Raw genomic sequence first — 27,985 nt, 5'->3', positions numbered from 1 at the left:
GTTTATCTGTTTGCTAGGTTGTTAGTTTTTGTGTGTTGTTGACAATTTTGGAGCGCTCTATGATGTTTACACCACAGTAATACTTTCGAAACAGTACAACTGACCAAGGAGAACGAAGTGCGTTAATAAGGCGATTTCACCAGGAAGTGGGAGGAAATGGAATGAGTTTACATTAAATTCAAGTTCATCATGAAGGGAAATGTGGCTTTTTATTTGGGAGTGTTATTTTCCAAACTTTCCAGAGCATAGCATAAATTTTGGCGCAGTAAGATTAATATTTCTGCGTCAAAATGCACGAAAATGCAAGCAAGTAGAATGAACTTGAAAGACCTCAGAGAGGTTTCACGTCACAGACTAACCGTACGATCAAGGTAAGCAGTCTTTCGATATGTCTCTAAGGATAAGGTTGCAAAAGCCTTCAGATTTAAGAGGGCATGAAGTATCAGAAACTTCAGAAAGAATCAGAAAAGTTTTGATTTGAACAGAGTTTTGTATATAATTTTTCCCATCTCTGTAAACATAACCTGTACTTGAAAGAGACTTCGGATATGTCAGGCATATGAAGTTTGTGTAAAGAGGGTAAGTTTCTAAAGAAACTGTGGTGCTGCATCGGTGGGAGTAACAAGGTAATTTGGTGTTATCAACTGAGTTGATAATCTAAATTAGCCACCGTAAAGGGTTTCAAGGCTGAAGTTTCGAGCTTTATTACATCCATTTTGAAATCACTGGTGGTCCCTGTAATCTGATTGGCTCTAATTGGTGCAATTTATTCACGAATCGCACCATTTTTTGCTCCAAATCGCATCATTTTACGCTTGACTGAGTTTTTGACGCAGGACATCAAAGTCTGTTTTTGCATACAAAATAAGATGTAAAAGCATTTCCAGTACCACTTTTTATTTAAAAACCGGCTCAGTACTGCATCAATAAATATTTGAATTGACCAAGTCCTGTATTGGGGTGATTTCAAAATGGATGTAATAAAGTGGTAATTGAACTTTGAGTTGTGCAATTTTGGTCTGAAATCATACTTGTGATTTCAGATCGAACTCACGCTGTGCACTCGTCCAATTTTGAAATCACGCGTATGATTTCAGCCCAAATTGCACTCCACTCAGTTCAATTACCATTATTTAGCCCTTTGTCAGATTCGCTCTGACAAAGGGCTAATACTCAAAATGCTTGAAACATCAGCCTTGAAACCCTTCGGGGTGGTCAATTTACTTTATCGACTCAGTTGATAAAACCAAATTATGTTTTGTTTGTATTTGGGTTAAGTTGTCCCACACAAACATCTTACTAAGAGTTTTTGTCACTACATGGTTATTTTATCAACTGAGTTGATAATGAAAATTGGCCATAGTAGAGTTTCAAAGCTGATGTTTCAAGTATTAGCCCTTCATCAGCATTAGCCCTTTGCTCTGACAAAGGGCCAATACTCTAAGCATCAGCTTTGAAACTCTTTATGGTGGCTAATTTACATTATTAACTCAGTTGATTAAACCAAAATTACCTTATACTCCCCCATCAATGTAGCACCACAGTTTCTTAAGAAATGTAGCCCTTTTGTTACTTTATGGACAAGATTTAACATTACTACTCAAGTTTAATTATTAAAAATTTACTTATCTTTTGAAACATCTGAAAACTCATTTATGGTCAATTCAAATATCTTTTATTACTATTATTATTATTGTTATTATTATTATTATTATTATTATTATTATTATTATGGCAGTAAAAACTTCTGGATGCCCAGATATCCTATCCAATGATTGGGCAGCAAGCTGTAACCAATCAGTGCAACGACCAAGGTCCTTACAATTAAAATTCCTATAGCAATTCCTAATTATGAAACCCTATTAATGAAATTCCTAAACTTAATTGCTATGTAATAAAAACCTCAGTCAAAATACTAAAGGTTCCATATGTCACTATCAAAACGCTTAAATGTAATAAAACATCTAATATCCCTTATTTCAATCTTAAAGTGCCTCGCCATATTGAGTTAACTATGGCAATTCCTAATCATAAAAGCCTTAGTCCTAAATGTAATTACTATTTAATAAAATCCTCAATCTAAATACTAAAAAGTTCTATATCATCATGATAATGCTTAAATGTGATAAAACATCTAATATCCCTTATCTCAAAATCTAAAGTGCCTTGCAATATTGAGTGAACTTGCGATGACTGACTTCTGTATCTGTAGAGCTGTTGTGTCGCTCTCATTTCCCACTAGCTCTTTAAGTGCCTTTCTAACATTTCTTGAATATAACCTCTGAGTACATCCACAATAATTTTGTATTGTTTCACCTGATAATTAGGGTATCTCTGTTCAAGCTCCCACCGCAGTGGCCCATGCTTTGCTGTTTTTTTCGGCAGCTTTCTCCTTAATCCTGAGTCACTCCTTCATGTTGTTGCTGGTTGTCAACAATGCCTTGATCGCTTTACCTGTAGACATGACCCAATCCTTAACTTCATTGCCAAGTCCCTTCAACCTGTAATTAATGTTAGCTCCTCAATCTATGCAGATGTTACTGGTTTTCTAACTTCCTCAATAATAACTGGGGAAATTATCGCCCAGATATTCTTTTCCTAACCCAGTCCAAGTGCCTATATGTTCTAGAATTAACAGTTGGTTTCGAATCTAACTTGTACAACAATGCAGTACGTAAAAAATAAAAATATCGGAACTTGATTAACGAAATGAGTAGAACTTTCAGATGTGTGAAATTTGTAAATCTCTCCATGAGCTCCCTTGGTGTTTTCTCAGATGAATGCTCTATGTTCCTAGGCATGATGAATGACATAGGCATTGCCAAAAAGCAGCAACTTTACATAATCAAGAAAATGATAAATATAGCTATTAGAGCAACATATTACGTCTTTTGTTGTAGAAATAGGAATTGGGACAACCCAGATTTGATGCAATTTTGATTTTTGTGTGTGTGTTGAATAAGCCAATCTCAAGCAGCATTTGTAAATTGCCTATACGTAGTGAGATTTACAATTGTACATTTAAAAACACAAATAAAGTTTCCATTATTATAATTATAGTTAGTTCCCTTTCTCCCCCCCCCCCTTCTCATTCTACACAAATTTCTGGACTTTCTCTTGTTTTCCTTCCTAAAAATTGTCTTATAATAAAAATTTACATTTCATCTCAATTTCTTGGAGCTTGACACAAGCTGTGTTTATTTAACACTTGGCTTTGTAAATTGTCAGTGAATATGTTTATTTAACACTAATTTTTAATTCTACCCAATTTTATCGTGTTGGATGCTGATTTTGTATGTATGAATACTATTTTAGTTTAATGTTTTGCTTTTAACAGTGCTAAATTAATAACCCCTACTACATTTTTTTGCACAGTGCTTACAAATACTTCAAACAAAACAGTCAAATGCCAAAAAGAAGGCTAGTTTCTGTGTCCAAATTTAGGGCAGCTTGTAGGTTAATAAATTCTATTCAATTTTGGTCTCCTGGTGCGACTCTTTTCACTAATGGAAAAAAATTCAATACCTCCATTTATAGCAAACCGTACCAATTATTCACTGCCAACTGCAGATAATTAAAGTTGTGTAAACAGAACGTCTTGAAAACGTAAGCTCTGGAATATTGAGTTGACTTCATCGTGTAAAATTAATGAGGGGACAGTGAATTAGACCGAGTTATTTATTTCTCGACTGACGAACCGTATTCTTTATCAACCGTTCAATTCCTTGAGGTCAGAAAACTTCGTTTTTATCGTGACAAATATAAGTTGTGCCATTTTTCTGGACTTCTACCCACAGACTTTCGAATTGGAAAATCTTCGCTCGACCTACATCGTCAATTGCGTTTTTAATGTGTTTCTATCATATACAACCGTGATGATGAACATTGCGACCATCTATGCCTTACGTAAAGTTTCTTCTTTACCGAACACTTTGAAAACATTGCTTCTCAGTCTTGCCGTTTCTGATATCGGTGTTGGCTTACTGGGGCAGCCGCTGTACTTTCTTACTCTGGTCTAGTGGTTACAACAAAACCATCCTAGCTGCCCCATCTACAGGGTTTTTGACTTGCTCAGTATTTTGTTTGCTAAAGCGTCCTTCCTAGGTGTTGTGGCAATAAGTGCAGACAGGTTCTTAGCTATTCATCTTCATCTCAGATACCAGGAATTTGTGACTCACAGGCGTGTCGTTGTTGTGTTGTTATCCGTTTGGTTTTCAAGTGCCTTCGTCTCTTTGATTGCGTTCGCGGGATTTGTCTCCATCCAAAGTGTAATATCTTTCGTCCTTGGTTCTATAGGTCTCCTTGTAACAACAGTATTTTATATCCAGATTTATTTAATTGTACGACGGCACAAGAATCAAATTCACGCCCTGCAGGTGGAACAAACAGAGCAGACTGAAGAGGCAAGGAAATTTGCCAGTGCCATAAAGACTGCAGTTTGTGTGTTCTGTGTGCATGTCGTGTTTTTGTTGTGTCATCTACCTCTTTTTGTAGTTTTCGTGGCCTCTTATGTCATCGTTTCAAGTACTGCTATTACGAAATTTTTTCTTTACTCGATGACTCTCACATTTCTGAATTCATCTCTGAATCCTGTTGTTTATTGTTGGAAGATACGACACATTCGACAGGCTATCATGAACATACCGCGGAATATGGCTCGGGTTCGAAACTAGGCATTGTAGTTATAAAGGCGGCGAAATACGAGGTACCCAAACCTCTCAACTTGTCGCGCAAAATTGTTTCGTGCAAGTTTTGGGTCGATTTTTCGTGTATTTCGCCTTGCGTATTTACATGTTGCGCAACAAAATGATTTGTTGCGGGTTGAAGAAAGTTGTTGCGAAAAGTAGAGTGCGGGTCTACTTTAAGTAACAATTTTTGGCTTTGTTACTCGTTCTTCATCAAACTCACAACTCGTCACGCAACAATTTATGGGCACTCCCTTCAACTTTAGGCTTATTAAACTTCAAAGTTAATATCAGCTGTGATGTACGACTGCAGGAACCGTCTCTAGATCATTTTCTACAGCCACAGTGCAATACTGGTTGGATACGGCAAGCAGTTAATAAAATCTAAAATTTCCTTATTTTGGTATATTTCCTGTTTTTAGTCATTATTGTAGTATTTAACGCGTCAGAGCCAGTCAAATTTGAAAACACACGGCTCCCGGAATAACCTATGACACCAATTGAGTAATCATTACGACTTTTATTTCCTTTTTTTAGTAATAGAAAGTTATTGGCTCCAGGATAGTTCGACAGTTCAACCGTTTATTATGTTTTCTAAAAGGAATGTTAACTTGTCATTTCGGTCTCGTAAAAATTTTGCAATTTTACTTTTTACACACCTTTTTGTAGAGGTTTTTTTCCCACGTTTATTTAGACGATAAAAGTTCAAAACCTTCGCACTTATTTAACAAAAGAATGCCGGCGTTTTGGTTATTTAAAGTTTTATGGGTGATTAGCCACGGAATCATGCTGATGTTATCGTAGTAATGGGATTCTCAAGTGCCATTTACTCAAAACAGGAAACACGGTACGAGAAAGCTCCGTTGTCTTCTCAAACAGCGTTTTAATTTACTGGTACTTTGAATTTTGGTGTGTTCTTATAGTAACGTTATTGCGATTCAGCTGTGAAGTGCTCTGGTGTGTCATTTACATCCACGAAGCACTTTTGAGAACTTGAAACTCTTTTTGTTTGTTTGAATTGATATTGCAACTCGGTATTTTAGGCCGTTGTGGTCAGTTTTTTTTTAGATTTTGTCTTTATTAAGTTTTTTCATTTTCCTTATTGTCCCTTTCGGTTGACACACAAAGGCTTCATAGCTGACCAAATCTGAGGAAGTCTTCTAGGCTTTTCTTCGCTCCAAACTACGTGACCTGCAAGTATTTTTTTTTATTTTGTAACCGTCTGATAAGAATGTTCCGTTTGGGCAGTCCATTTGCCAAAACGAAAAAATATTGAGGAAAAGTTACGATTTGTATCACAGGCGTATTAAAGTCTGTGCGTGGCAAATATTGATGCAGTTTTCATCGGAAAGGTTGCTCGCATTTAAAAGTAGTAACATTTTACTGATTGGCAGTTCGACTGTATTGAACCTTCATTAGGCTTAGTCTCCTAATAATAATATACGTCACCAAATGGGCTATTTTTATGCAGAAAAAAAATCAACACTGTGGTCACTGAATTCAAAGCATTCCATTGTTTCAAAGAGCGAGTCCCGTAGTTCAGTTGTGATTTCCCTTTAACGGCTGAAACTTAGAAGGACTCTGTCTTATTGTCATTCAGTTTTTGGCTCTGCTCTGGAACCTAAAAGGACTGTCTCTAATATCATTCAGTTATTGGCAAGTCGCATATGTCCACATCATGAATGACTCGCAGAACTCGACGTGCGAAGTTTTGATGCATCATTACGCCATCACTACAGAAGTTGACGATCTCCGTTTTACATACATCTCAAACAGTATTTTAAACAGTTTATTGTCGCATTCCGCCATCATGCTTAACATTGTAACTATCTACGCGATTCGAAAAACTTCTTCGTTGCCAAAGACCCTGAAAACATTGCTTTTGAGTCTCGCTGTTTCTGATATTGGTGTTGGTTGTCTTGTACAGCCGTTTTACACTTCACTCTTGATCAAGAACCTGGTGGAAGAGATCCCCAGCTGCAACACATTCAACATGTTTGGGATCACATTGGGTTTGTTTTCTATGGCTTCGTTCCTTGGTGTAGTTGCTGTAAGTGTAGACAGGTTCTTAGCTGTTCAACTTCATCTCAGATACCAAGAACTTGTGACTCACAAGCGTGTTGTTGCTGTGGTGATCTCAATATGGCTGTTAAGTGTGTTTCTTACATCATGGATCCTCTGGGTTCCGTTTCTAGTACACTCGATATTTTTGATCATTTTTGGGTTGTCGTTCTTCCTTGTCACAACAACGGTCTACTTGAAAATATATATGACTGTAAGACACCACAAGAAACAGATTCAGTCTTTGCAGCGTTTACGGCAGGTGGAGATGGCAAATACGGTGAACGTCCTGAAGTCTGCACTCGGTATATTCTATGTGTATCTCGTTTTTGTGGCTTGCTATTTGCCTTACATGATGTGCTTGGTTTTAGCTGACACAACTGTGACAAATAACTCTACAAAGGTCCTCTACTTTTTCTCGTATACTTTTTTATTTATGAATTCATCTCTGAACCCTGTAATTTATTGCTGGAAGATGAGGCACATTCGACACGCTATCATGGACACACTGAGGAACATGCCCTGGAACAGAAAGCAAATATACTCGAGTTGGCATCGATCGGCCGTCACCACTGAGAGTGCTGCTGACTAAAAAACGTTGAAGTACAACCTGTAGTATGTTATAAGATTGCTGGAATGAAATAAAGATGATTGTACCAATTTAGTCACGCGGGATTTCTGAAAGCGTCAATACAAAGTTTTTCGAACTGACATTTTACAAAGTGACCCAACTTGTTAATTTTTGCGCGATCTCAGTTAGATAAAATCTTACAATGCTCCTGCGGAAGCTTTCTTATTTTAATGCAACTACAAAATAGAATTACATGGTGACGAACATGAATTATGGTGAACTTTCGTGCTTTTTGTTTGTAAAGCCCGCGTTTACGGACGATTAATTTTAAGGAGCCGCATATCCTGTACAGAAACGAAATGGGAAAGTGATGGAAATTTGAAAAAAAAATACGCCCCAAGTTTCGGACTGAGAATAAAGGTCTTGGTTGAGCAATTTTTCCCCCTTTACAGCCGTTTGTTGATTTATTGGAAAATCGTTCAGTTTGGAGTGTAAACTTCGGATTAATGCGCGGGCTTGTTTACAAATTACTCTGCAAGTTTTCAAGTTAATATAACAGTGAAGTCAAGATGAGCTACACGAGCTTTTAAAACATTAATGAGATATCTTGTCAGTGTCATCTATCAATTAGGATAAAAATTTTATTTTTGGCAAATATTGTAACTGATCTTGTTGGTAAGACTTCAAGGTTCGCCGGCTGTTATGAGATTTGGATGTTTGAAATCTTAATTTCTTTTCATTTTTCCTTTCCAAGTTTCACAACCATTCAACTGTTTTTTTTTTTTCATCTCATTATAATTTGAAAGGGCATAAACTTGTATTGAACCTTATGAATATTGTTTACAGCGCTGTATTGAGCGTTACCGAGGAGTTATTATTTTATGAATGATAAAAGAAATTATCCGGCTTTCCGCAATGAAGCCGTGAATGCGTTTTTCATGAAAGAGTTAGATGTCTATCGGCAAATAATCTCTCAGGTTTGTCATGTAAACAATCTCTTTGAAATTCCATCCGGTAGGTCTCTTCTTATTAATTTCAAAGAATAAAAAGCGAAACTATTAAACAGAATTTTAATGTTTTTTTTTTCTCTTCCTGCCATTTTATTGTGTAATAGAAAGGGCTGGGACCTGCACTCGAACATATGGTAATAATAGCAACCCACTTTTAAGTTTCGGGTAGAGTGACAAAGCGACGCGGGTGCTTATTTCAGCCAGACAGCAGGGACTTCTCACATAAAATTTGCTTTTTATTATTAAGTTACAGATCACAATTTCTATCGATTTGCCGCCGAACTGACCCACGCTGCCATGCAGGATGTCTAGAAAATACGAGAACAGTTTGTGAATAGCAAGTCGATAGCAAATTACCAACAACCTTATGTGAATACAACATTCAAAACTATTACAGAAATTTCGGAAACTGTTCAGAGTTTATTATTTACAAAGCTTATTTCTCGGGTTTTAATGACTTTGACCTCATCTCGGTCTTTAAAAACGCACAAAAAGAACTCGGCCAATATCCAGCCATCTTGACCTCACGCTTGGTCAATAAGGCATATTTCTTAGTGTTCAAATGTGCGAAGTCAGAAAAAATGGCTCGGATTTCAATTTCTTAAATGTAGATCCTTGGATCTATAGTTGGACGTTTTCAGTTTTACTAGATAATGGATTCCAAACGTTCACGGTAGTTGTCAAACGACAAAATTGGGTTCTCTTCGTCTTCTTACAGCCGTTAGTTCAGTATATCGAAAATATTTGCATTCGCTGTTAACAATATATTTTTTTAACGTAAATGTCAATCCTTGGTTGGTCTTCAGTGTGCATTACTTCGGTTTGTGATTGGTCTAGAAAACTTGCGCCATGCTCCTAACCAATCAGACGCGACTTGGTCGCCGCGTTTTTCCCACGCTTTTGGTCAACGTGACGCTGCTGTGATAACTTTGGTTTTGGTTTTTCGTCAATCAATTGAAAACTGCGCTAATGGTTGGTAAACTACCATAGCGAATACTGAAATGCTCTGACGAACGGTTGGTGCTGGAAGCATCAACTTTTCAAAATTCGTTTCGGTAGTTTTTTCACCGTTATTGTTTCACGCCCGCATAGAACATCAGTTTCTTTAGAAAGTAAAAACTTCTCACCTTTTATTCGTTCACTTCGTTTTGTGATTTACTCAGAAAACTCGCAACAGATGCAAGACCGCATCGCGACCTCTTCATTAACATTTTCCTGCACCTCCTTTTGACAGGCTGAAATGGCAACTTTGGATTTGGTTTTTTAATCAGGCAAAAAGCGAGACTTGTTTATAGTACATTTATGCCTCTTAAATGGAAGGAATTCGTTACTGCTGAAACTTGATACTGTTTCGTTCTTCCTGCTACAGCCGACGTAGTTAGAGAAGGAAGTATGAGGGATAACTTAGTGCACAGCGTTTGCACCATTATGTGTGCGCCGGTCAATTGCAAGGATAGAATGGACAAGCTTTTGATCTTCTCTCGACGACCATCTTCTGTGAGGGAAACTGAGTAAGTTTCGGTTCATTTTATTTCTGTTTATATTTCTTTCTTAGGAAACAATGGCATTGTGACTGTATCCGAGTAACTGCGCACCCGCTCCTCCCCTAACACAATATTAACCATAACTTGTTATCAGTTGACCAGGCTGTTGTTAAGCTAGGGGAGGGGTGGGTGCGCAGTTGCTCGAATTCCGACAATGATCCCTGATTTGTTTTGTTATGTTATTTGTCGAAGTTCAAAATTTTAATTAAACCATCCAAAAAGCAACTGTCGTCTATAGTCTGAATACGATGGTTTAAATCTACACTGAAAGTTGCAAAAGTTTTTTTTTTTTTGTCGTTTCATATATGAAGCGCCACATCGCGAAATTTTAAAACCCTTGTTGGGTTTATGACAGGCCAGATTAACTTCAAAATGTAGAAAAACACAGGCAATTTTTTTAACTAAGTCGGAAAAAGACTTGAATAGAAAGAATGACGTGAAAAGGAACAAGGATATCAAAAACTGAATGAAGAAGATTGACACAGATTTACAATTACCAAACTTGAATAATTTATGCTCAAGTTTTTAAGATCACTAAATAGGTACTTTGCAAATTTAAAGTAATCATTGAAATTATGACTTCCCGTTTCGATTGTAAACGTGACTTATCTTGACCAACAATCTGACATTAGATTTTCGTGCGAACTAAGTTGACGCCATCTTTCATTGTGCCTTTCTTGTAAAAATCTACCTAATGGAGTATTATTTACTTAAAATGACAGAGTGGGAGGGCCGGATGGAAAAATATTTGGCCCTTCGTACGTCATGAGCGAGTGTCAAATAATTTTTTTTCACGGCCCGAGAAACAAACATGAATTTTTTTTTTTTTTACCTTTTGGCCTGACTTAATTACCCAATTAAAAACCATTTACAATTCGCCCCATTTCTTGTTTCTTGTTTTTTTTTTTTTTTCGTTTCTTCTTTCCGAATGCTTTCCGCGAGGCCGTCAGGGGCTCGCGCCATTCGCTCCGGCCCTGATACTAGGATTTTTTTTTATTGTGAGTTGTTCAATAGAGGAGTACATGGGTTATGCGATAGTACGGGTAATTACAAGGTCTTTAGGCAAAGTGCAACTTTGTTTATTAACACTTGGAAGTAATTGTATGAACAATTGATTGTGAGGTCTCTACGAGACAGAGAGACAAAGCACACTTTCAGAGCTATCGGTGCAAGATATTGCTCGTTCAATACAGTTCTTCAGTTATGAAAAATTGATGTAGATGCGCTTTTGCTAGTGTCTTATTTACTTTACCGATGGTACACAAGTACCTGATTTTTACGAGCACGACGTTTACGTGTACCTTCCCACTTAGCGAGATCTGCAACAATAGACAATGCCGTTGATAATACGACGTCGAAATTGACGCAAACGGAATATTAAAAAGGTCAAGTGTTTGAATAGTGCCGCCCTGATCGTTTCGTTCAGTTCAATCGTGCAGTTGGCAAGTGAAGGCTTCAGGATTTTTTTCTTGTTTTCCTTGAATTGAGATACGAGAATTACTATCATGAGCGAATTGTCTTGTGAAGAGCTGTTGCAGTATATTCCATCCATCTCCGATTTCAAAGATCTTCGTTCCAGTTACATCGCTAATTGTGTGTTAAATAATTTCCTCACACATACCGCCATTGTGTCAAACATTGTAACCATGTTAGCGATACGCAAATCATCGTCCTTGCCGAATACTTCGAAGACTTTGCTTTTGAGTCTCGCTGCCTCCGATGTTGGCATTGGGTTTTTTGTTCAGCCACTTTACACCTCTCTTTTGATCAACTGGTTGCGACAGAATAATCCTGACTGTTATACTTATATGATTTTTAGGAACATTGCATTCTTTTTTGCTATGTCTTCTTTCTTAAGTGTGGTGGCCGTAAGTGTAGACAGATTCCTAGCTGTTCATCTTCATCTCAGATACCAGGAGGTTGTGACTCACAAACGTATTTTCGCTGTGGCGATCTCAATATGGCTGTTAAGTGCAACTGTTCCTTTACTGACATTATTGAATCTGCTCGATGCACAAAGGTTAATTCTTTCCCTTTTCGGAATTGCTGGTATTCTTCTGACAACATTGATTTACATAAGGATTTATTTTGTTGTACGACGCCACAAGATGCAGATTCAGTCTTTGCGAGTTCTACAGTCAGAAGAGAGGGCGAATTTTTCTAGCCTCATAAGCTCTGCTGTCGGTGTTTTCTACATATACGTCTTTATTATTGTTTGTTATGTACCCTTTTTAATTTCCTTGGAAGCTTTGGGGCCTAACAATTCAAGTACCTCTATAAAAATATTTTTTCTCTTCTCATTGACCCTGCTGTATCTGAATTCATCTCTGAACCCTGTAATTTACTGCTGGAAGATGAGACACATTCGACGTACTATCATGGACTTACTACGGAACACGCCTTGGACTAAACATCGTGTATCTCAACAACATCAGCAGATGTTATTCAGTCCTTCTTGATGTCATTTCATATATGAAGCGCCACATCGCGAAATTTTAAAACCCTCGTTGGGTTTGGGACAAGCCAGATTAACTTCAAAATGTAGAAAAACACAGGCTATTTTTTTAACTAAGTCGGAAAAAGACTTCAATAGAAAGAATGACGTGAAAAGGAACAAGGATATCAAAAACTGAATGAAGAAGATTGACACAGATTTCAATTACCAAACTTGAATAATTTACGCTCAAGTTTTCAAGATCACTAATCAAGGCTTAGCGCCTTGAAGGGAAAAAAAAAAGATATTCACAGTGAAATTTAACAATTCATGCATCACATTGGGACTAATTTCGGAAGAAAATTCAACACTAAAGCTGCAAAGGAGATTTTTATCTTAATTTTTTTGGATATAATTAGATAAGTACACGCTACACGTTCTGTTTGCATAGGGAAATCAAAATCTGTCCTTTCCCTTTTCATCGTCAATCGCCGGTTTGTTTCTTTGCCAGCAAAGACGGTGAACAATAATGTCTAAAAAAGTATTTGGTTATTCAACAGTTTTGAATTGCTTGGCTATGCGTTTTTGACTCTGTCATTGCATGATTTTTAGTGAGCAAAATGCTATACTAACGAAAAACATGAACACAGAGACGCAAAATGTAACGTGCAATATCTTTTTTACGCCTTATTATGCGACAACGCAAAATTTACTATCTCTCAAATTACATACAAAGTATATTCGTACATCAAAATCTGCATGATCGTGTCACAGTTGCGTTTACGTGACGTAGATTACGTGGTAATATATGCCGTTGACAAAGTGGGAGGACCGGATGAAAACAAAAAACATAGAGCCAGTATTTTCCCGTTCGACCCGACCCAACACTGTCAATAATCATTTTATCAGATGACCGCCTCCCTTTCTCTTTTCTTCCTTTCTTCTTTCTTCTCGCACGTCGCACGCCTCAGCGTGCGGCTTTTTAAGGCTTTGCTCTCGCCATCATCTGCGACTCTCGTTTATTTTCAAGTAAAACGCGCTCAGGACTGGAGTCGTCGCACGTTCACAGGTGTTTAGATAATGCTATGAAGAGGATCCACTTCTTAAGCTTATGAACGACTCGGGTTTGTTTATTCATACATTACATCCTAACATCAGAATGCATATTCTCCATACTGTTCTCTATACATTTCCTAAGGTGCTCACAAGGAGAATTTATCTAATAATCAAGAGCTTCCTTAGTTGGTCATCATTTCCTTCACTCTCATAACTTCAATGTCGATGAATGTGATCCTAGTCACTGTTAGACGTACCGACCTTCTTTAATTAAACTCTGCGTTATTACTCTATGCCAAGAAGGTTATTGCATTTTGCTTTGAAAAGTTATTACAGCTTGCGTCGAAAAGTTATCATAGGCCGCGTTGAATGCCTTATTACATTTTGCGTAGATCTTAATGCATTTTTCGACGATTCTTTGTACGTTTTGTTTCAGTATTACAATTTGCCGCGATAATTATACATTTATGAGAAATAGTTGACGATCTGCAGTTTTACGCGGCCGCTCATTTTGAAGTCTGCATGTGGACGACCTTTTTGCACTCATGTGCAATTCAGGCTGATAAGCACCTTATGTACATGATAGAGAACTAAGAATATATCAGCATTTGTGAAAAAAATTGTAATTTGTAATTGTAATTGCGGTGCACACTTCGTAGAAAAACCTTCTCATAATGAACCTTCTGAGTGAAAATCCTATTCAGCTATCTGTTTCATGTCAAAGCTTTTTTTTGAAAGGTGAAATTCTATTAAAATTTTGGCGATAACTGTCATCCCTTTCCGTAGATGGTTATGTTTGAACTGAAAAGAGAGATTGTTTTTACATCTGAGGTTGACTTGCTGAGGGATTTTTGATTAAGTTACTAATCTTCGTTGGTTTTCCAACTCAACTGCTATCGGGCGTTTACCAAATATGAAGAAGAAACGTTGGGATAAAAACTAATTGTGCTATTTTTAAAATTGGAAAAGCAAGCAGATAATGGTAACCCACTGCTACAGGAAGTTTGTCTCCAAACTCTGATAGTAAGCGGAATAGTTCGTTTCTTTGTCGCATTCCAGATGTCTCGTATCCCATAATTCCTTGAATGCCCAAGCCAGAACACATGACGAAGGAAATATTTTTTCCCAGGAGGAAGTCTTCGAAGCGAATAGTCATGAACGAACTGTTTTGCGACGAGTTGTTTCAGCATTATCCCTCGTCCTTAGACTTGGAAGATTTGCGTTTAACGTATATCAATAACTGTGTCTTGAACAGTTTTCTAAATTACCACACCATCATAATGAACGCACTAATGATCCACGCGATACGAAGATGTTCGTCGCCACCACAGACCTGGAAAACGTTTCTTTTGAGTCTTGCTGTTTCAGATGTTGGCCTTGGTTTGGTTGTTCAGCCATTTTACACTTTACTTCTGGTCAACTGGTTGCAACAGAACGATTCTGGCTGTGAAACCATTATGATTTTTCAGATTTTGGGTAATTTGTTTTCTACAGCTTCGTTCCTGGGTGTTGTAGCTCTAAGTGCAGACAGGTTCCTCGCTGTTCAACTTCATCTCAGATACCTGGTGGTTGTGACCCACAAGCGTGTTGTTGCTGTGGTGATATCGGTATGGGTTGTGAGCGGAATTGTTTCTTTGCTAACACTCTGGAATCTTTACGAAACTCAAAGACTAATTCGTATAACTGGTGGAGTTATTGGTCTTCTCCTAACAGTTCTGATGTACACCAAGATTTATTTCGTCGTACGACGTCACAAGATTCAGATTCAGACACTGCGGCTGCAACGAGGCGAACAAACGTGCTCCATGCTAAGTTTTGATCGCCTCTTCAATTCTGTATCTGGTACATTTTACGTGTATCTCGCGTTTTTGGTTTGCTATTTGCCCCATATTATCTCCCTAGCTGCCATTAAGATGAACGGTTCGAACATCTCTTTGAAGGAACTTTTCCTTTATTCACTGAGTATCTTGTACCTTAATTCATCTCTGAACCCTTTTATTTACTGCTGGAAAGTGAGACACATTCGATGCGCTATAATGGACATGCTTCGGAGCTTGGCCTGGAAGAGAAACCGCACGTCAAATTAATCATAGGTCCTGTCATTTTTGATATTCTATACGCACGTTTTTTCTGTTCACAGACTGAATGGAGTCAAACGAGAGAAAATGCGGCAAGTAAGCCGCGAAGCGACGTTAAAAAACAGATTTTTATTTGAAACTGAGTTTTTTTAACGTGATGAGTGAATTGAAGAACAACTGTTAGGTATACTGTATGGAAGATAAGTGTGCGGCGGTGAAAAGGTGACAAATGATGAGTCAGCTTGATTTGCATTTCTTTGCATTAGAAGTTCCAAGAAAACAGAAAAGCAGATATTGCGTAAATATGACATGTATTTAAACATGAACGAATTCGTAAAGTAACATGATTTGTTTGTTTTTTATCGAGGAACTCCCGTGTCATAACACTGCATAACCATCGATTTGTTTTTTTTTTTTTTACAGCATTAGAAATGATAGCAAAAAGGACCAGTTGCGGTTTAGACGGTACGCTGCCATTTCAGGCTGCAGCAGACTCGAGTTGTAATTGGCAAGGTTCACGTTTGTTTGAATGCGAGAGACCGAAGAAGTCAGATATCTGCGCATTTTAGGAACTTTAAAAAGACAGTGACGTGTCGTCCTTATCATTAGTGTTAAGTGTTTTATTTATCAGAGACAGCAAAAAGCTTTTGTCTACATAAATTAACCCATAAGAACACGTAACATTCGCCATTCGCTCTGACGAAGGGCTTCCGCTCGTAACGTCAGCTTTTTAACTCTTTACGGCGGCCAATTTACAATTTCAACTTAGTTGATATTCGCCAAACCAATTTTGTGGCGCCTCAATTTTTGAGCATCTCTCGCTTTCAGTTTTTTATTTGTAAGCTCACCGTCCTCAAATCTGCATCCAAAGTGAAGTCATGAACAAAAAATTAAAAATTTTGAAGTGTTCATATTATTCTAAACCTTTGCTAATTAGATAATGAAGTATCTTTACGGATGAACTGCAATGAAAGCAAATGCTCGAAAATGCCGCCGAAGTTGACTTTTTCAGGCTTCCTTTTCTCGTAGTTTCTTTAGTTGTGGTGCACTTATGAGGACTGTTTGGTTATTAAATTAGTTAAGGTTTGGAATCTTCATGTAAAAGTCTGATTTATGTCAGTCATTTGAAACCCTAAGCTGTTTATCTTGGATAGTTCAAAACGTAAATGACGGCCATCTTGAATCGCAGGTGACGAGAAAAACGGTGGAATAATTAGTTTGGTGAGTACAACAATCAGCTTTCAGAAAGTTTTTCAGTCTGCTTGTTTGTAGATAATTGTCATACCAACCGTACAATAATATGAAGGAACAGCATCTCGGATTTTGCCAACACTGGGCTTGTGTACCAATACTGAGACCGTGTATCAATATTTTGCCTCTGTACCACTACTTAGCCTGTGTACCTGCGACTGTTTACCAGTATTGAGAGTGTGTACCGATACTGGGCCAGTGTTGGGCCTGCGTGCCAATGGTCACCCTCCTGGTTTCTTGACCCTCAAGCTGGTTGATCTACTCGTCTTAGACGGTATTCAACAGCTAATCGTTTGAGGTTGAGTGCTATCCAGGAATAACTTTACGGACACTTCAGTCAAAGTTTTCGTAACATCAGTTTTGTATAAATGAAAGATCAGGAGACAGAGCTGAATCCTTTGGCGAGATGGTGGACATGTGAACAGGGATTCTCTTGTTGCAAAATGACCACATCATCGAACATCATATAAACAACTCACTGCCGCAAATTTTCCAATCTTATATCAAAAGATTTTTCTTGATAGGATCCTTTTTGAATTAGTTGGATTTTATTTCAAATTACTTGGAATGCTTTTTAGATGACTTTAACCGGCTTTTTTCGCGAGAGCTATCGTGCCTGAAATGTTCAGCGTCGATGTTATCTAGGTACTGATCGTCATCTTCGATACTTAGAGGTCTTTTCAGGCCAAGCCAAGCCATAGCCACTTGAAAATGAATGATGGCCACCATAAGGTACGAAAACCAGCTGTCTGTAATCAGCTTTCCAAATGTGACGAGCAAAACTGCAGAAGCCAAACCAAATCCTAGAACGTCAAACATAATTCGATTCCAAATTTCAGTGATTTTCTTTCTTCCCAAACTGCTCAGAGTAACAGAGAAATAGGGCGCTTTCTTTCGTGTAAATTTTGCTTAAATATTTTTGTCTCCTGGTTGATGAATTCGGTCGAAAACAATATTGCCAATTTAAGAAAGAACGATTTACGCACAACAATATCATTAATAAAAACAAATAGCCAATAGCCAAGCTTTCTTCATAAGTTGCCTCATCTGTTATTGGCCGTCCTGAAAGTAAATCCTTTCTTAAAAATTAGTGTCATATTCCAAGAGGAACAAAGACCTCCGATCATTATAACCGGCAAGAAACTGTGAGGATAACAACCATTTCCTTCGACAAAAATTTGCATTTCTTTCTTCAATTCAGTTTAAAGTCGTAATCGCTGGACAAAATAGAGCGAAGGCAAAGGTGTTCGACAGCTGATTTACCCAACTAAGGTTTCGTCCACACTACGTTTAATAACTTGTAGCTGGTCCATGTGAAAGTTTGTTGAAAGGAGAAACTTCGTAAAAGAAACTACATTTCGTGCTCTGAGGACGAAGTAGTGCTATTGTTGTACGTAGCGATTGTCTACAAAGCAGTGTAAGATATCGACTGAGAATCTTTGCAAAATGAGTATCAAACAATGAAAATATGATAAGTAACCATCAGATGATGAAACTGTAGGGAAACTGTAGGAATGGACTACCATGACTTAAAAGAACATGTTCACAGCAATTCGACGGAAACTTTTACAGGCAGCCGACCTCAATGTTTACGAGAAATTATCCGCTTTCAAAATGTTTTACGTCCACCTCCGAACGCAAATCGGGAGGTTTCCTAAATTATTCATAACAAAGGCTGATTTCCAACGTTCCCCATTTTCGAATTTAGGGCCAATGATACTACCTAAAGTAGATTTGTTCACAAGTTTATGATTTTCATTAAGAAAGTGAAGGAGTTATTAGGCTTATGCGATCGTAAACCTTCTCAGGTCTCGCTATTCGTCCACACGAACCTTCTACGGATCGATTGAACTTACGAGGCTTGCTGAGCCTCCGTGGGGAGCACGGCCCTTAAAAAGGAGCTTTTACTGAAGCATAAGTAAAAGAAGTCTGAGCCAAACAGATTTCGAGTGTTCTGTTTAGTTTCTCTGTCACCATTTAGCCATGGTGACATGGCTAAATGTTTAACATGATGCCTTTGCCCTGTCGCCATGGGATTTTTATTTAGACTTTTCCACGAAGGGCTAACGCTCGAAACGTCAGCTTTTGTAATCGTTACGGTGGCCAATTTACCATTTCAACTTTCTTGATATATGCAAATTTTCCACAGAGGTTATGTTTTAAGAATACATTTGCCATCTGTTTGTTTTTAGCAATGACAGTAGGGAACCAAAAATTATTCAGTAAATAAAGATAGTATGTCGTTTGATAATGTCCGCAGCTGGGTGATGGTTATACGAGTGCATAAAATACGAGGTAGCTTCCCATAACTACGCAGAAGAAAAGCGCGCTCATCAGGTGCAAAAATAATTTATTCAAACCCTGCAAGTGACATTGACCTTGACATTGACATTTACCAATTATTCTGACCAATCAGAATGTCTGGTTTGTTTCTTTCTTTGCACTGAATTAACCCTCTTCTGCACTGAATTAACTCTCTTCTGTACTGAATTAACTGAAAACTGCATTCATCTTAACCAATCAGAACTGAGAAATTTTTTCATGTATATTATTAGGGCTGGAATCATACGAGTGATTTCAAAATCGAACGAGCGCGCAGCGCGAGTTCGATTTGAAATCACAAATATGATTTCAGACCAAAATTGCACGACACGAAGTTCAATTGCCACTTTATTACACCCATTTTGAAATCGCCCAAATACAGGACTTGGTCAATTCAAATATTTTACTGATGCAGTACTGAGCCGGTTTTTTTTTCAATAAAAAACGGAACCGGAAACGCTTTTACATCTTATTTTGTATGCAAAACAGAAAGACTCTGACGTCATGTGTCAAAAACTCAGTCAAGCGTAACATGATGCGATTTAGAGCAAAAAATGGTGCGATTTGTGAATAAATCGCATCAATTAGAGTCAATCAGACTGAAAAAGTCACACAAGCTATAGAAAAAAGAATGCGCAAGATACCAAAATAAAAGTCAAACAAAGCAGAGAACAAATAGAGCACGAGATATCAAAGTAACAATTGGGAAAAACAGAGAACAAAAGTGCGCGAGATACTAACATAACAGTCAAACAGATCAGAGAAAAAATAATGCACAGTATACTAACGTAACAGTCTAACAAAGCAGTAAATAAATAGTGCGCGAAATACTAACGTAACAGTCAAACAAAGCAAAGAACAAATAATGCACGAGATCCAAACGTAACAGTTAAACAGAGCAGAAACAAAAGCTTTTATCATACAAACCAGAGAAAAAATATTGCGCGTGACACTAACTAATCAATCAAACAAACCAGGAAAAAAACAGTGAGCGAGATATCAACGTAACAGTCAAACAAACCAGGAAACAAACAGTGAGCGAGATATCAACGTTACAGTCAAACAAACCAGGGAATAAATAGTGCGCAAGATATCAACGTAACAGTCAAACAAACCAGGGAGCAAATAATGCACGAGATACTAGCGTAACAGTCAAACACAGCAGAGATAAAATAGTGCGCAAGATACCAACGGAACAGTCAAATGCAACAGGGAACATATAGCACGCGAGATACTAACGTAACAGTCAAACAGCAGAGAACAAATAGTGCGCGAGATACTAACGTAACAGACAAACGGCAGAGAACAAATAGTGCGCGAGATACTAACGTAACAGTCAAACGGCAGAGAACAAATAGTGCGCGAGATACTAACGTAACAGTCAAACAGCAAAGAACAATTAGAACATAGCTAGCAGAGCCGCGCAATCAAATTCAGTATACGTAAGCGTGCTTGAAATCCCGATAGTGCACGCTGATAGCGTGAGCAAATCGCTTCGCCAGATTTTCTTTTTTGCGCGGGCGGCCATTGTAAGCGCGGGGAAAAATAATATATTTCGAGACAATAATGGATACAAACAGAGACTCGGCCTACTAGTCCCAAAAACGAAGACAATTTTTCGACCTTTTCCCTTGGGCTTAAGTTCTTAAATGAGGCAGAAAAAGAGAAAAACAACAAAACAGGAGACTCGGCATTGTCCGTTTTTCGCGTCGGATTTGATGCACAATTCCACCGGCTATGTTCTAAAGCAATTCGTTCATGCTTTCAGCTGTGCACTATCGAGTTATGGAGCACGTGGGAAGTTTGGAGAGCACTCAAGAAGCTAGAGTTTCCCTCGGCTATTGCCTCGGGCAACTCTTACGCTTCTTTCGTACTCTCCAAACTTCCCACGTGCTCCATAACTCGATAGTGCACGCTAAAGCATGAACCAATTGTTAAATAGTGCGCGAGATGCTAACGTAACAGTCAAACAGCAGAGAACAAATAGTGCGCAAGATGTTAACGTAACAGTCAAACAAAGCGAACAATAAATAGTGCGCGAGATGCCAACGAAACAGTCCAAGAGCAAAGAACAAATAGTGCGCGAGATGCTAACGTAACAGACAAACAAACAGCAGAGAACAAATAGTGCGCGAGATGCTAACGTAACAAACAAACAGCAGAGAACAAATAGTGCACGAGATGCTAACGTAACAGATAAACAGCAAAGGACAAACAGTGCGCGAGATGCTAACGTAATAGCCAAACAAAGCCAAGAATAAATAGGGCGCCAGATGCTAACGAAACAGTCAAAGAGCAAAGAATAAATAGTGCGCGAGATGCCAACGTAGCAGGCAAACAAAGCAAAGAACAAATAGTGCGCGAGATGTTAACGTAAACGTCAAACAGAGCAAATAACAAATTGTGCGCGAGGTGCTAACGTAACAGTCAAACAGAGCAAAGAACAAATAGTGCGCGAGCTGCTAACGTGACAGTCAAACATAGCAGAAACAAAAGCTGTTAGATACTTACTCAACAGTTATACAAACCAGAGAACAAATATTGCGCGAGACTAACTAACCAGTCTAATAATAGACATGAAAAAAGTTCTCAGTTCTGATTGCTTAAGATGAATGCAGTTTTCACTTAATTCACTCTGATTGGTCAGAATGATTGGTAAATGTCGATATCAAGGTCAATGTCAAGGTCAATGTCACTTGCAGGGTTTGAATAAATTCTTTTTGCACGTGATGCGCGCGCTTTTCTTCTGCGTAGTTATGAGATGCTACCTCGTATTTTTTCCTGTATATTATCAATAGATAATCACATGATTTTCTTGTGTAATTTGGAATAAATAAGCACTTGTAAATTTTTTCAAAGACCACAAATTGCACTCGCCCTACGAGCTCATGCAATTTTGTTAGCTTTGAAAAACTTTACTCGTGCTTATTTATTCCAAATTGCACTCGAAATCATGTGATTACCTATACAAACAAACCAGGAAACAAACAGTACGCGAGATACCAACGTAACAACTGAACAAATTAGAAAAAAAAAACAGTACGCGAGATACTAACGTAACAGTCAAACAAACCAAAGAACAAATAGTGCGCGAGATATTAACGTAACAGTCAAACAGAGCAAATAACAAATAATGCGCGAGGTGCTAACGTAACAGTCAAACAGAGCAAATAACAAATAGTGCGCGAGGTGCTAACGTAACAGTCGAACAAAGCAAAGAACAAATAGTGCGCGAGATATTAACGTAACAGTCAAACAGAGCAAATAAATAGTGCGCGAGGTGCTAACGTAACAGTCAAACAGAGCAAATAACAAATAGTGCGCGAGGTGCTAACGTAACAGTCAAACAGAGCAAAGGACAACTAGTGCGGGAGCTGCTAACGTAACAGTCAAACAGAGCAGAAATAAAAGCTGTTAGATAGTTACTCAATAGTCACACAAACCAGAGAACAAATTTTGCGCGTGACACTAACGAATCAATTAAACAAACCAGGAAATAAATGGCGCGCAAGATACCAACGTAACAGTCAAACAAACCAAAGGACGAAAAGTGCACGAGATACTAATGTAACAGTCAAACAAACCAGGGAACAAACATTGCGTGGGATACTAACGTAACGGTTGAACAAACTAGAAAAAAAAATGGTGCGCGAGATACTAACGTAACAGACAAACAAATCAGAGAACAGACGGTGCGCGAGATGCTAACGTAACAGACAGACAAACAAGGGAACAGACAGTGCACGAGATGCTAACGTAACAGATAAACAAACAAGCGAACAGATAGTGCGCAAGTTGCTAACGTAACAGACGAAAAAATCAGAGAACAGAAAGTGTGCGAGATGCTAACGTAACAGACAAACAAACCAGGGAACTAATTATGCGCGAGAACTACTCCGGGGAAGTAGCCAGTGATAGCAGAGAATAATATATTTTACAAGCGACAAGGTTTGATAATCTGGGCTAAATTTTAAATGTAGTTTGGTCGACATGTATCTTCCTGGAAATGTTTTAGTTTTTGTGCCATCAGAAATATTAGAAAAAGGACAACGAACAACATTAAAAAAGTACCTTACCTCTGATAGTTTTAAAGTTTTTAAAGGTGCTCCTCACCTTTGCCTCCACATTGTGGCAGTTATATAGCAGATAATTTTTCAACCTAAGTTTTAAATGTGTACTTTCAGTTGCCGGAACGATTTCAACTTTTTATGAGTTATAACTAGTTGTTGTACAGTTAAACGTAAACTTATGTGTACATCTGTGGTAAATATTTCATATCTTTTGTGTTGATTAAGATAAACGCTTTTTAATTTTTTGTATAGTGGTCTCTAATTTATTTGCGTCTTAAAATGTATTGAGCCATTTCTTAATGGCATGACGTTAATGTGCGGTTTATTATTTTATTATTATCATTATCATTACCATCTTTTTTTTTAAGGCTGGGATGGAAGTATCCCCGCGAGAAGTCAAACATTCTGTCTCCCCCCCCCCCTCGTGTGATCTTGAATACTGATTGTGAGGCACGCGGAAACTTCGAATTGAATTGCAAAGATATTTGTGATCATTAAGTATTCATTTTACTTGTGTGAGATCTTTTCACGTGGAGGTCAGAACTATGCTTTTCTACCTGGTTTGTAACCTTAAATTGTCTCTTTTGATCGGAAAACTCTTCATCTTACTTGTCCCAGACAGTTAGAACATCTGACGGTAGAATTTAAAATGTTTGGTGTCTTGAATGTCGACCTTTGGTGTGTAACGGTCCTCGCACGCAGGTTGTAGCAAGCGATGGCAAGTCAACAGATTCAAACCGTGGGGACAGAGAAGTTTAGTCCTCTTTGAACTCATGTAAGTTATTTAGCTTCTCTCATCTGCTGCTCGTTATAATTTACTGACAATTTTGTGTGTTTTGAGAGTGTTAGCTCTTCTTTCCATCCGTTACGAACAAAACCAAATGAGCGGCACTCAGAAACTTTAGAGGTTTCATAAATATGTTACTTGTGTGCATCATCGTAATCCTGGAAGAGGATATTTTTGTATTTTAGTCTAAGGGTATTCCTTAAAGGTTATTTGAGCAGACAGTGGAATTTCATAGTTAATAATAAACAACTGAATGGAGGCAAAAACGAACAAATATGACAATGACATGGAAATCGGGCTTCCATCGCTGCGCCGAGACTTTGGGATACCCTGGCAACAACTATTAGGAACGCACCGTCACTAACTACGTTTAAGTCGCTTTTTAAAAGTATTTATTTTTAAGTCGATTTATTTCAACTAGTACGCCTGCAACTTATTTTTATATTTTATCAATTTTAATTAGACTAAGTATTACTAAGAAGTGCGGGGGCATTTTGACTTTTACAGATAATACTTTATTCGACAGGAATTATCCCTTTTTATTACAATTTTAAATTTAGAATTTGTATATGTGAAATGTATGCGCCTAAGAACTGTTACTATGAGGTAATATTTTTTGGGGAGTGCTTCTGAATGTTTTTGAGTTTAGTAATCGTCTAAAAAACAACGGGGTAAAAACAGTCTGGCACCATTTAGCCCCTCCGTTAAAATCTTACCCAAAATTCTTAGTAGTATGGCTATCCTAAAACAACTCTTATGTGTCTTAAAAGCAAAAAAAGAATTCAAGGAATAATTATTATTTGGAGAAGTAAAGTTGAATCATGCCCCCTCCCCTCCCCTCCCCTCCCCTCCCCTCTCATAAAAACCATTCTCAAAAATTCCCGATTTTTTTCTCCGAGCCAGCCCCCGACCGCATGATGAAACTTTACTGCTGTGTGGTGTAATGCTAAACCTATTCTATTCAGATCTTTGCTGGTTGTTCATCGTCACTAAATTGTTTCTAAATCACTTTTAAGGCAATCGAACATCGATCAAGAAGGATGGCATGGATAAGAGACAAGATGAATTCTATGGAAACATATACAGTCAATACAGGTCAGTTTATTATTTATTTCCTGCTCTAGGTTTTTCTGTAACGGTTAACCCTTATCTTTCTTAATTTTTGTTGCACTTGAGTGTTTCACCCTCAATTTTAAAAGAATTATTTCTAAATGGGAAGATTAAACAGTAGGCTCGTAAACTGTTTACGAGCCTAGTGGCCCGTTAGGTCGGTGCTTAACTCCGGTTTCTGTAGCATGAAGCGACTAGGAGTATGTCTATTCCCCCCTGGATGGGATGCCAGTCCATCGCAGGGTTACCCCTAGCAATAAATTGCCGGTACCCATTTATACACCTGGGTGAAGAGGCACTGTGAGAGTAAAGTGTCTTGCATAAGAACACAACACAATGTCCCGGCCGGGGCACGAACCCGGACCACTCGATACGGAGTCAAGACCGCTAACCATGAGGCCACCGCGCCTCCGAAGATTAAAGGAAAAAAGGAAAAACAAGGTAAGGAAAAACAAAAGAAGATCAAATTTGCAAACAGGGAAGTTTAGGTATAAATGAAAAAAAAGGGCGTTAAGCATTTGCTCAATTGTGTTTTGAACAACAATTGAAGGCATTTTCGCCTTTGATATTACGATGGTAATGCGAGAGAATGTTTAAGGTCTAAAGAACAGCTATGAAAACTTTCCAGAGTCGTACCAATAAGACACCGAAACTAGTTTCCATGGCAACGTAACTAGTGGTGACTTTGAACTACTTGTTGATTTAAATATCTTCCTTGTCTACTTTTTTGACAAAAATCTTGTTCACGCACTGAAAGAATCGTTTTATTTCACGTCTATATTGTGGTAAAAAACAAATCGAAAACGGTTTAGTGTGGTCTGTGCTCTTATCGATAACGATATTCATCATAACAGTGGTCAAAATGTGAGTGAGTTGCGGACTCGCGCTAAACCACTGTCGATTTGTTTAGTTTACCTGAGAACAAAATAACAAGGAGTGTTTCGTCATCACGAAAACAGTTGAATTACGAAATTTTTATAGTATCACTGAAATGTATTCACAAGTTTGATTTAAAACTTTTACAATCGTTTCTTCGCACATATTTATTTTAAAAGAGTTAATGTCCTTATTAAGCGTTCTCTGTAGACCTGAGCCATACGCAATTTAAAGATGAAGGGTTTTTATCGAAGAATTCTAGAAAGTGGGTTAAATCAGAGTTAACTTTTACCGCTTGCTGTGACGTTCTTGTGAAACCGTTCCACCCCCATGAGTAACCAACCCTCTAATAACAAAATTTGCGCGTAAGAAATATCAATGATCAGATATCAGTTGTTTAATTTAACGCAAAAATCTCAGAACTAAAATCATAAGATATGTATGACAGACAGTTTGGAGAATTGATGATCAGATCTTGGGGGCGAAAAGGTTAGCTGACTCGATTAATGCCAATGCCAAGTGTGTTGCCATGATTTTACCCCTTAGAAAATTACGCTATTTACCACTTTCATAAATGGCTGCCGGATTAAAATTCTTTTGTTTACATATAAATTTGCCTGGGTGGCCTCGTTCTCCAGTACAGAATTCAAAAGAATACATATTCTCAAGCAAGGCCACTCGGGCAAATTAAATTTAAACAAAAGAATATTAATCCGGCAGCCATTTATGAAAGTGGTCTATAGCCCAATTCTTTGAAACAAATAAAATACTAAATATTTTTAGAATGAGAATTGCTTCTTCAGCTACATACGATATTTTTGTTCTTTGAATCTAAGCCAGCTTGACGACACGAAGAAATATTTTGCAGGCCGGGGAAAATACCTTCGAAATATCTTTTTAATAGACTCCTTTAAATGTGTTCAAGATTCCTCAACTTTAATTTTTAGTCGTCTGTCGTCGCAATCGTGAACTTGAAAATTAATCTAGTATTATGGTTAAAACCGCCGGCGAAACAACGCAAATAAAAAATCTCTTCAATGGATGGTATCTGTGTATACCCGAAAGTACTGTTACTAAATCATTTTTTATTTCTTTAGATCTGAAAGATTTCAAGATCGTATGAAGCAAGAAGCCTTCAAGAAAAGATGATGCTAGAGCGGGATTGAAGAATTCTCTTGACTGAAATAAAGCTTGTCAAAAGTCACGTTTCCCCTGATAAGGAAAGAAATCACGAATAGACGCGTGTTGTTTTCGAGGAAATTCTGTACTACGTTTGCGCTTTTAAAAGGGCCACTGAAATTAATACAAAGAGTTTGGAAAATAAATAGGTCTTTTGGCGGGAAAATTATTTCTTGGAATAACTGAAAAATTAAAAAAAAAAAATCTTCCCTTCAGTAGAATAATTGAGAAGCTTAAAATTGTTCGCAAAAATATCAAGTATTTTGGCGAGAAAATTGTTCCAGGAAAAAAAAGTCTGCGCTTTTAAATTGTCTACTTTTGATCGAAAAATATACTAAGTTTTTTGGCGGGGAAAATCTCGGTTCGTGCTGACGATTTTCTCCTATCAAAAAACAAGTATATTTTTGTTTAATGCTAGATGCTGTTCAAATCCGCAGAAATTGTTTTCCTCTCGGCAACCCCTCCTACGCAAAAAAAAAGTAAAAGAGATAGCTCATATTTTGACTAGTTACCAGGCCTTTTAAAAGCGCAACAATTTTTTTTAAATTTGTATACTTAAAGAGAAAAGGAACAGACAATACTGGGGAAATAAAGTTTTATTTGTTTGTCCTTTTATTCACTTGAGATCATGACAAAATACTAAATCTAGCTGGAGAATAAATTTGAACAAAGTTAAAGATTTACAAAATCAAATTATTGTCTTAAATATGTGTTGGAACATTTCGACCAAATTAAAATTTGACGGTATGAGAGTTTACCCTAAGCGACAATAGCATTGAGAAATGATTAATATTCAAAATTTACAATGGAAATTTGAACAAGAAAGTTAAAATTAGAGTCTTGAATACTCTTTAGAAGAACGTGTTTCCAGTGACTGTACAGAAAACAGGCCAAAGTAAGTTTCAACGTATTCTAATATTGAAAAAAAATTCACTGCAATAAGAGAAATAA

General features: G+C 37.6%; 3 protein-coding genes across 9 annotated transcripts; all 3 read left to right on the top strand.

Annotated features, from left to right (window-relative positions):
* The first annotated feature begins 15 nt into the window (after positions 1-15).
* Positions 16-27,655, top strand: LOC111321424 (adenosine receptor A3-like). Of its 7 annotated transcripts, none has more exons than XR_015992292.1 (5): positions 16-371; positions 9,697-9,838; positions 23,785-23,857; positions 24,886-24,964; positions 26,953-27,655. XR_015992292.1 is itself a non-coding variant. In XM_088735425.1 (2 exons), exon 1 carries the CDS (start codon positions 14,447-14,449, stop codon positions 15,446-15,448), a length of 1,002 nt encoding a protein of 333 aa, XP_088591551.1. In that variant the 5' UTR covers positions 14,417-14,446; the 3' UTR covers positions 15,449-15,661; positions 15,863-16,350. The 7 variants fall into 7 exon arrangements, 1 of the variants encoding a protein (XP_088591551.1); XR_015992291.1 differs by having other exon boundaries at positions 23,705-23,857; XR_015992293.1 differs by lacking the exon at positions 9,697-9,838.
* LOC111321451 (adenosine receptor A3-like) lies at positions 5,624-7,587 on the top strand. The gene has a single exon (XM_022924336.2). The coding sequence runs from the start codon at positions 6,364-6,366 to the stop codon at positions 7,336-7,338; it is 975 nt and encodes a 324-aa protein (XP_022780071.2). The 5' UTR covers positions 5,624-6,363; the 3' UTR covers positions 7,339-7,587.
* On the top strand, positions 11,053-14,134 carry LOC111321425 (adenosine receptor A2a-like). The gene has a single exon (XM_022924304.2). The coding sequence runs from the start codon at positions 11,377-11,379 to the stop codon at positions 12,328-12,330; it is 954 nt and encodes a 317-aa protein (XP_022780039.2). The 5' UTR covers positions 11,053-11,376; the 3' UTR covers positions 12,331-14,134.
* Positions 27,656-27,985: the final 330 nt, after the last annotated feature.

Source organism: Stylophora pistillata, chromosome 10, assembly GCF_964205215.1.
Source record: "Stylophora pistillata chromosome 10, jaStyPist1.2, whole genome shotgun sequence".
In the NCBI taxonomy this organism is placed as follows: Eukaryota; Metazoa; Cnidaria; class Anthozoa; order Scleractinia; family Pocilloporidae; genus Stylophora; species Stylophora pistillata.
Note: the sequence above shows the minus strand (reverse complement) of the source record. Positions and strands in the feature narration are given on the sequence as shown.

Excerpts from the sequence above, each read along its gene's own strand:
- LOC111321451 (XM_022924336.2), top strand. The coding sequence starts at position 6,364 with ATGAATGACTCGCAGAACTCGACGTGCGAAGTTTTGATGCATCATTAC.
- LOC111321425 (XM_022924304.2), top strand. The coding sequence starts at position 11,377 with ATGAGCGAATTGTCTTGTGAAGAGCTGTTGCAGTATATTCCATCCATC.
- LOC111321424 (XM_088735425.1), top strand. The coding sequence starts at position 14,447 with ATGCCCAAGCCAGAACACATGACGAAGGAAATATTTTTTCCCAGGAGG.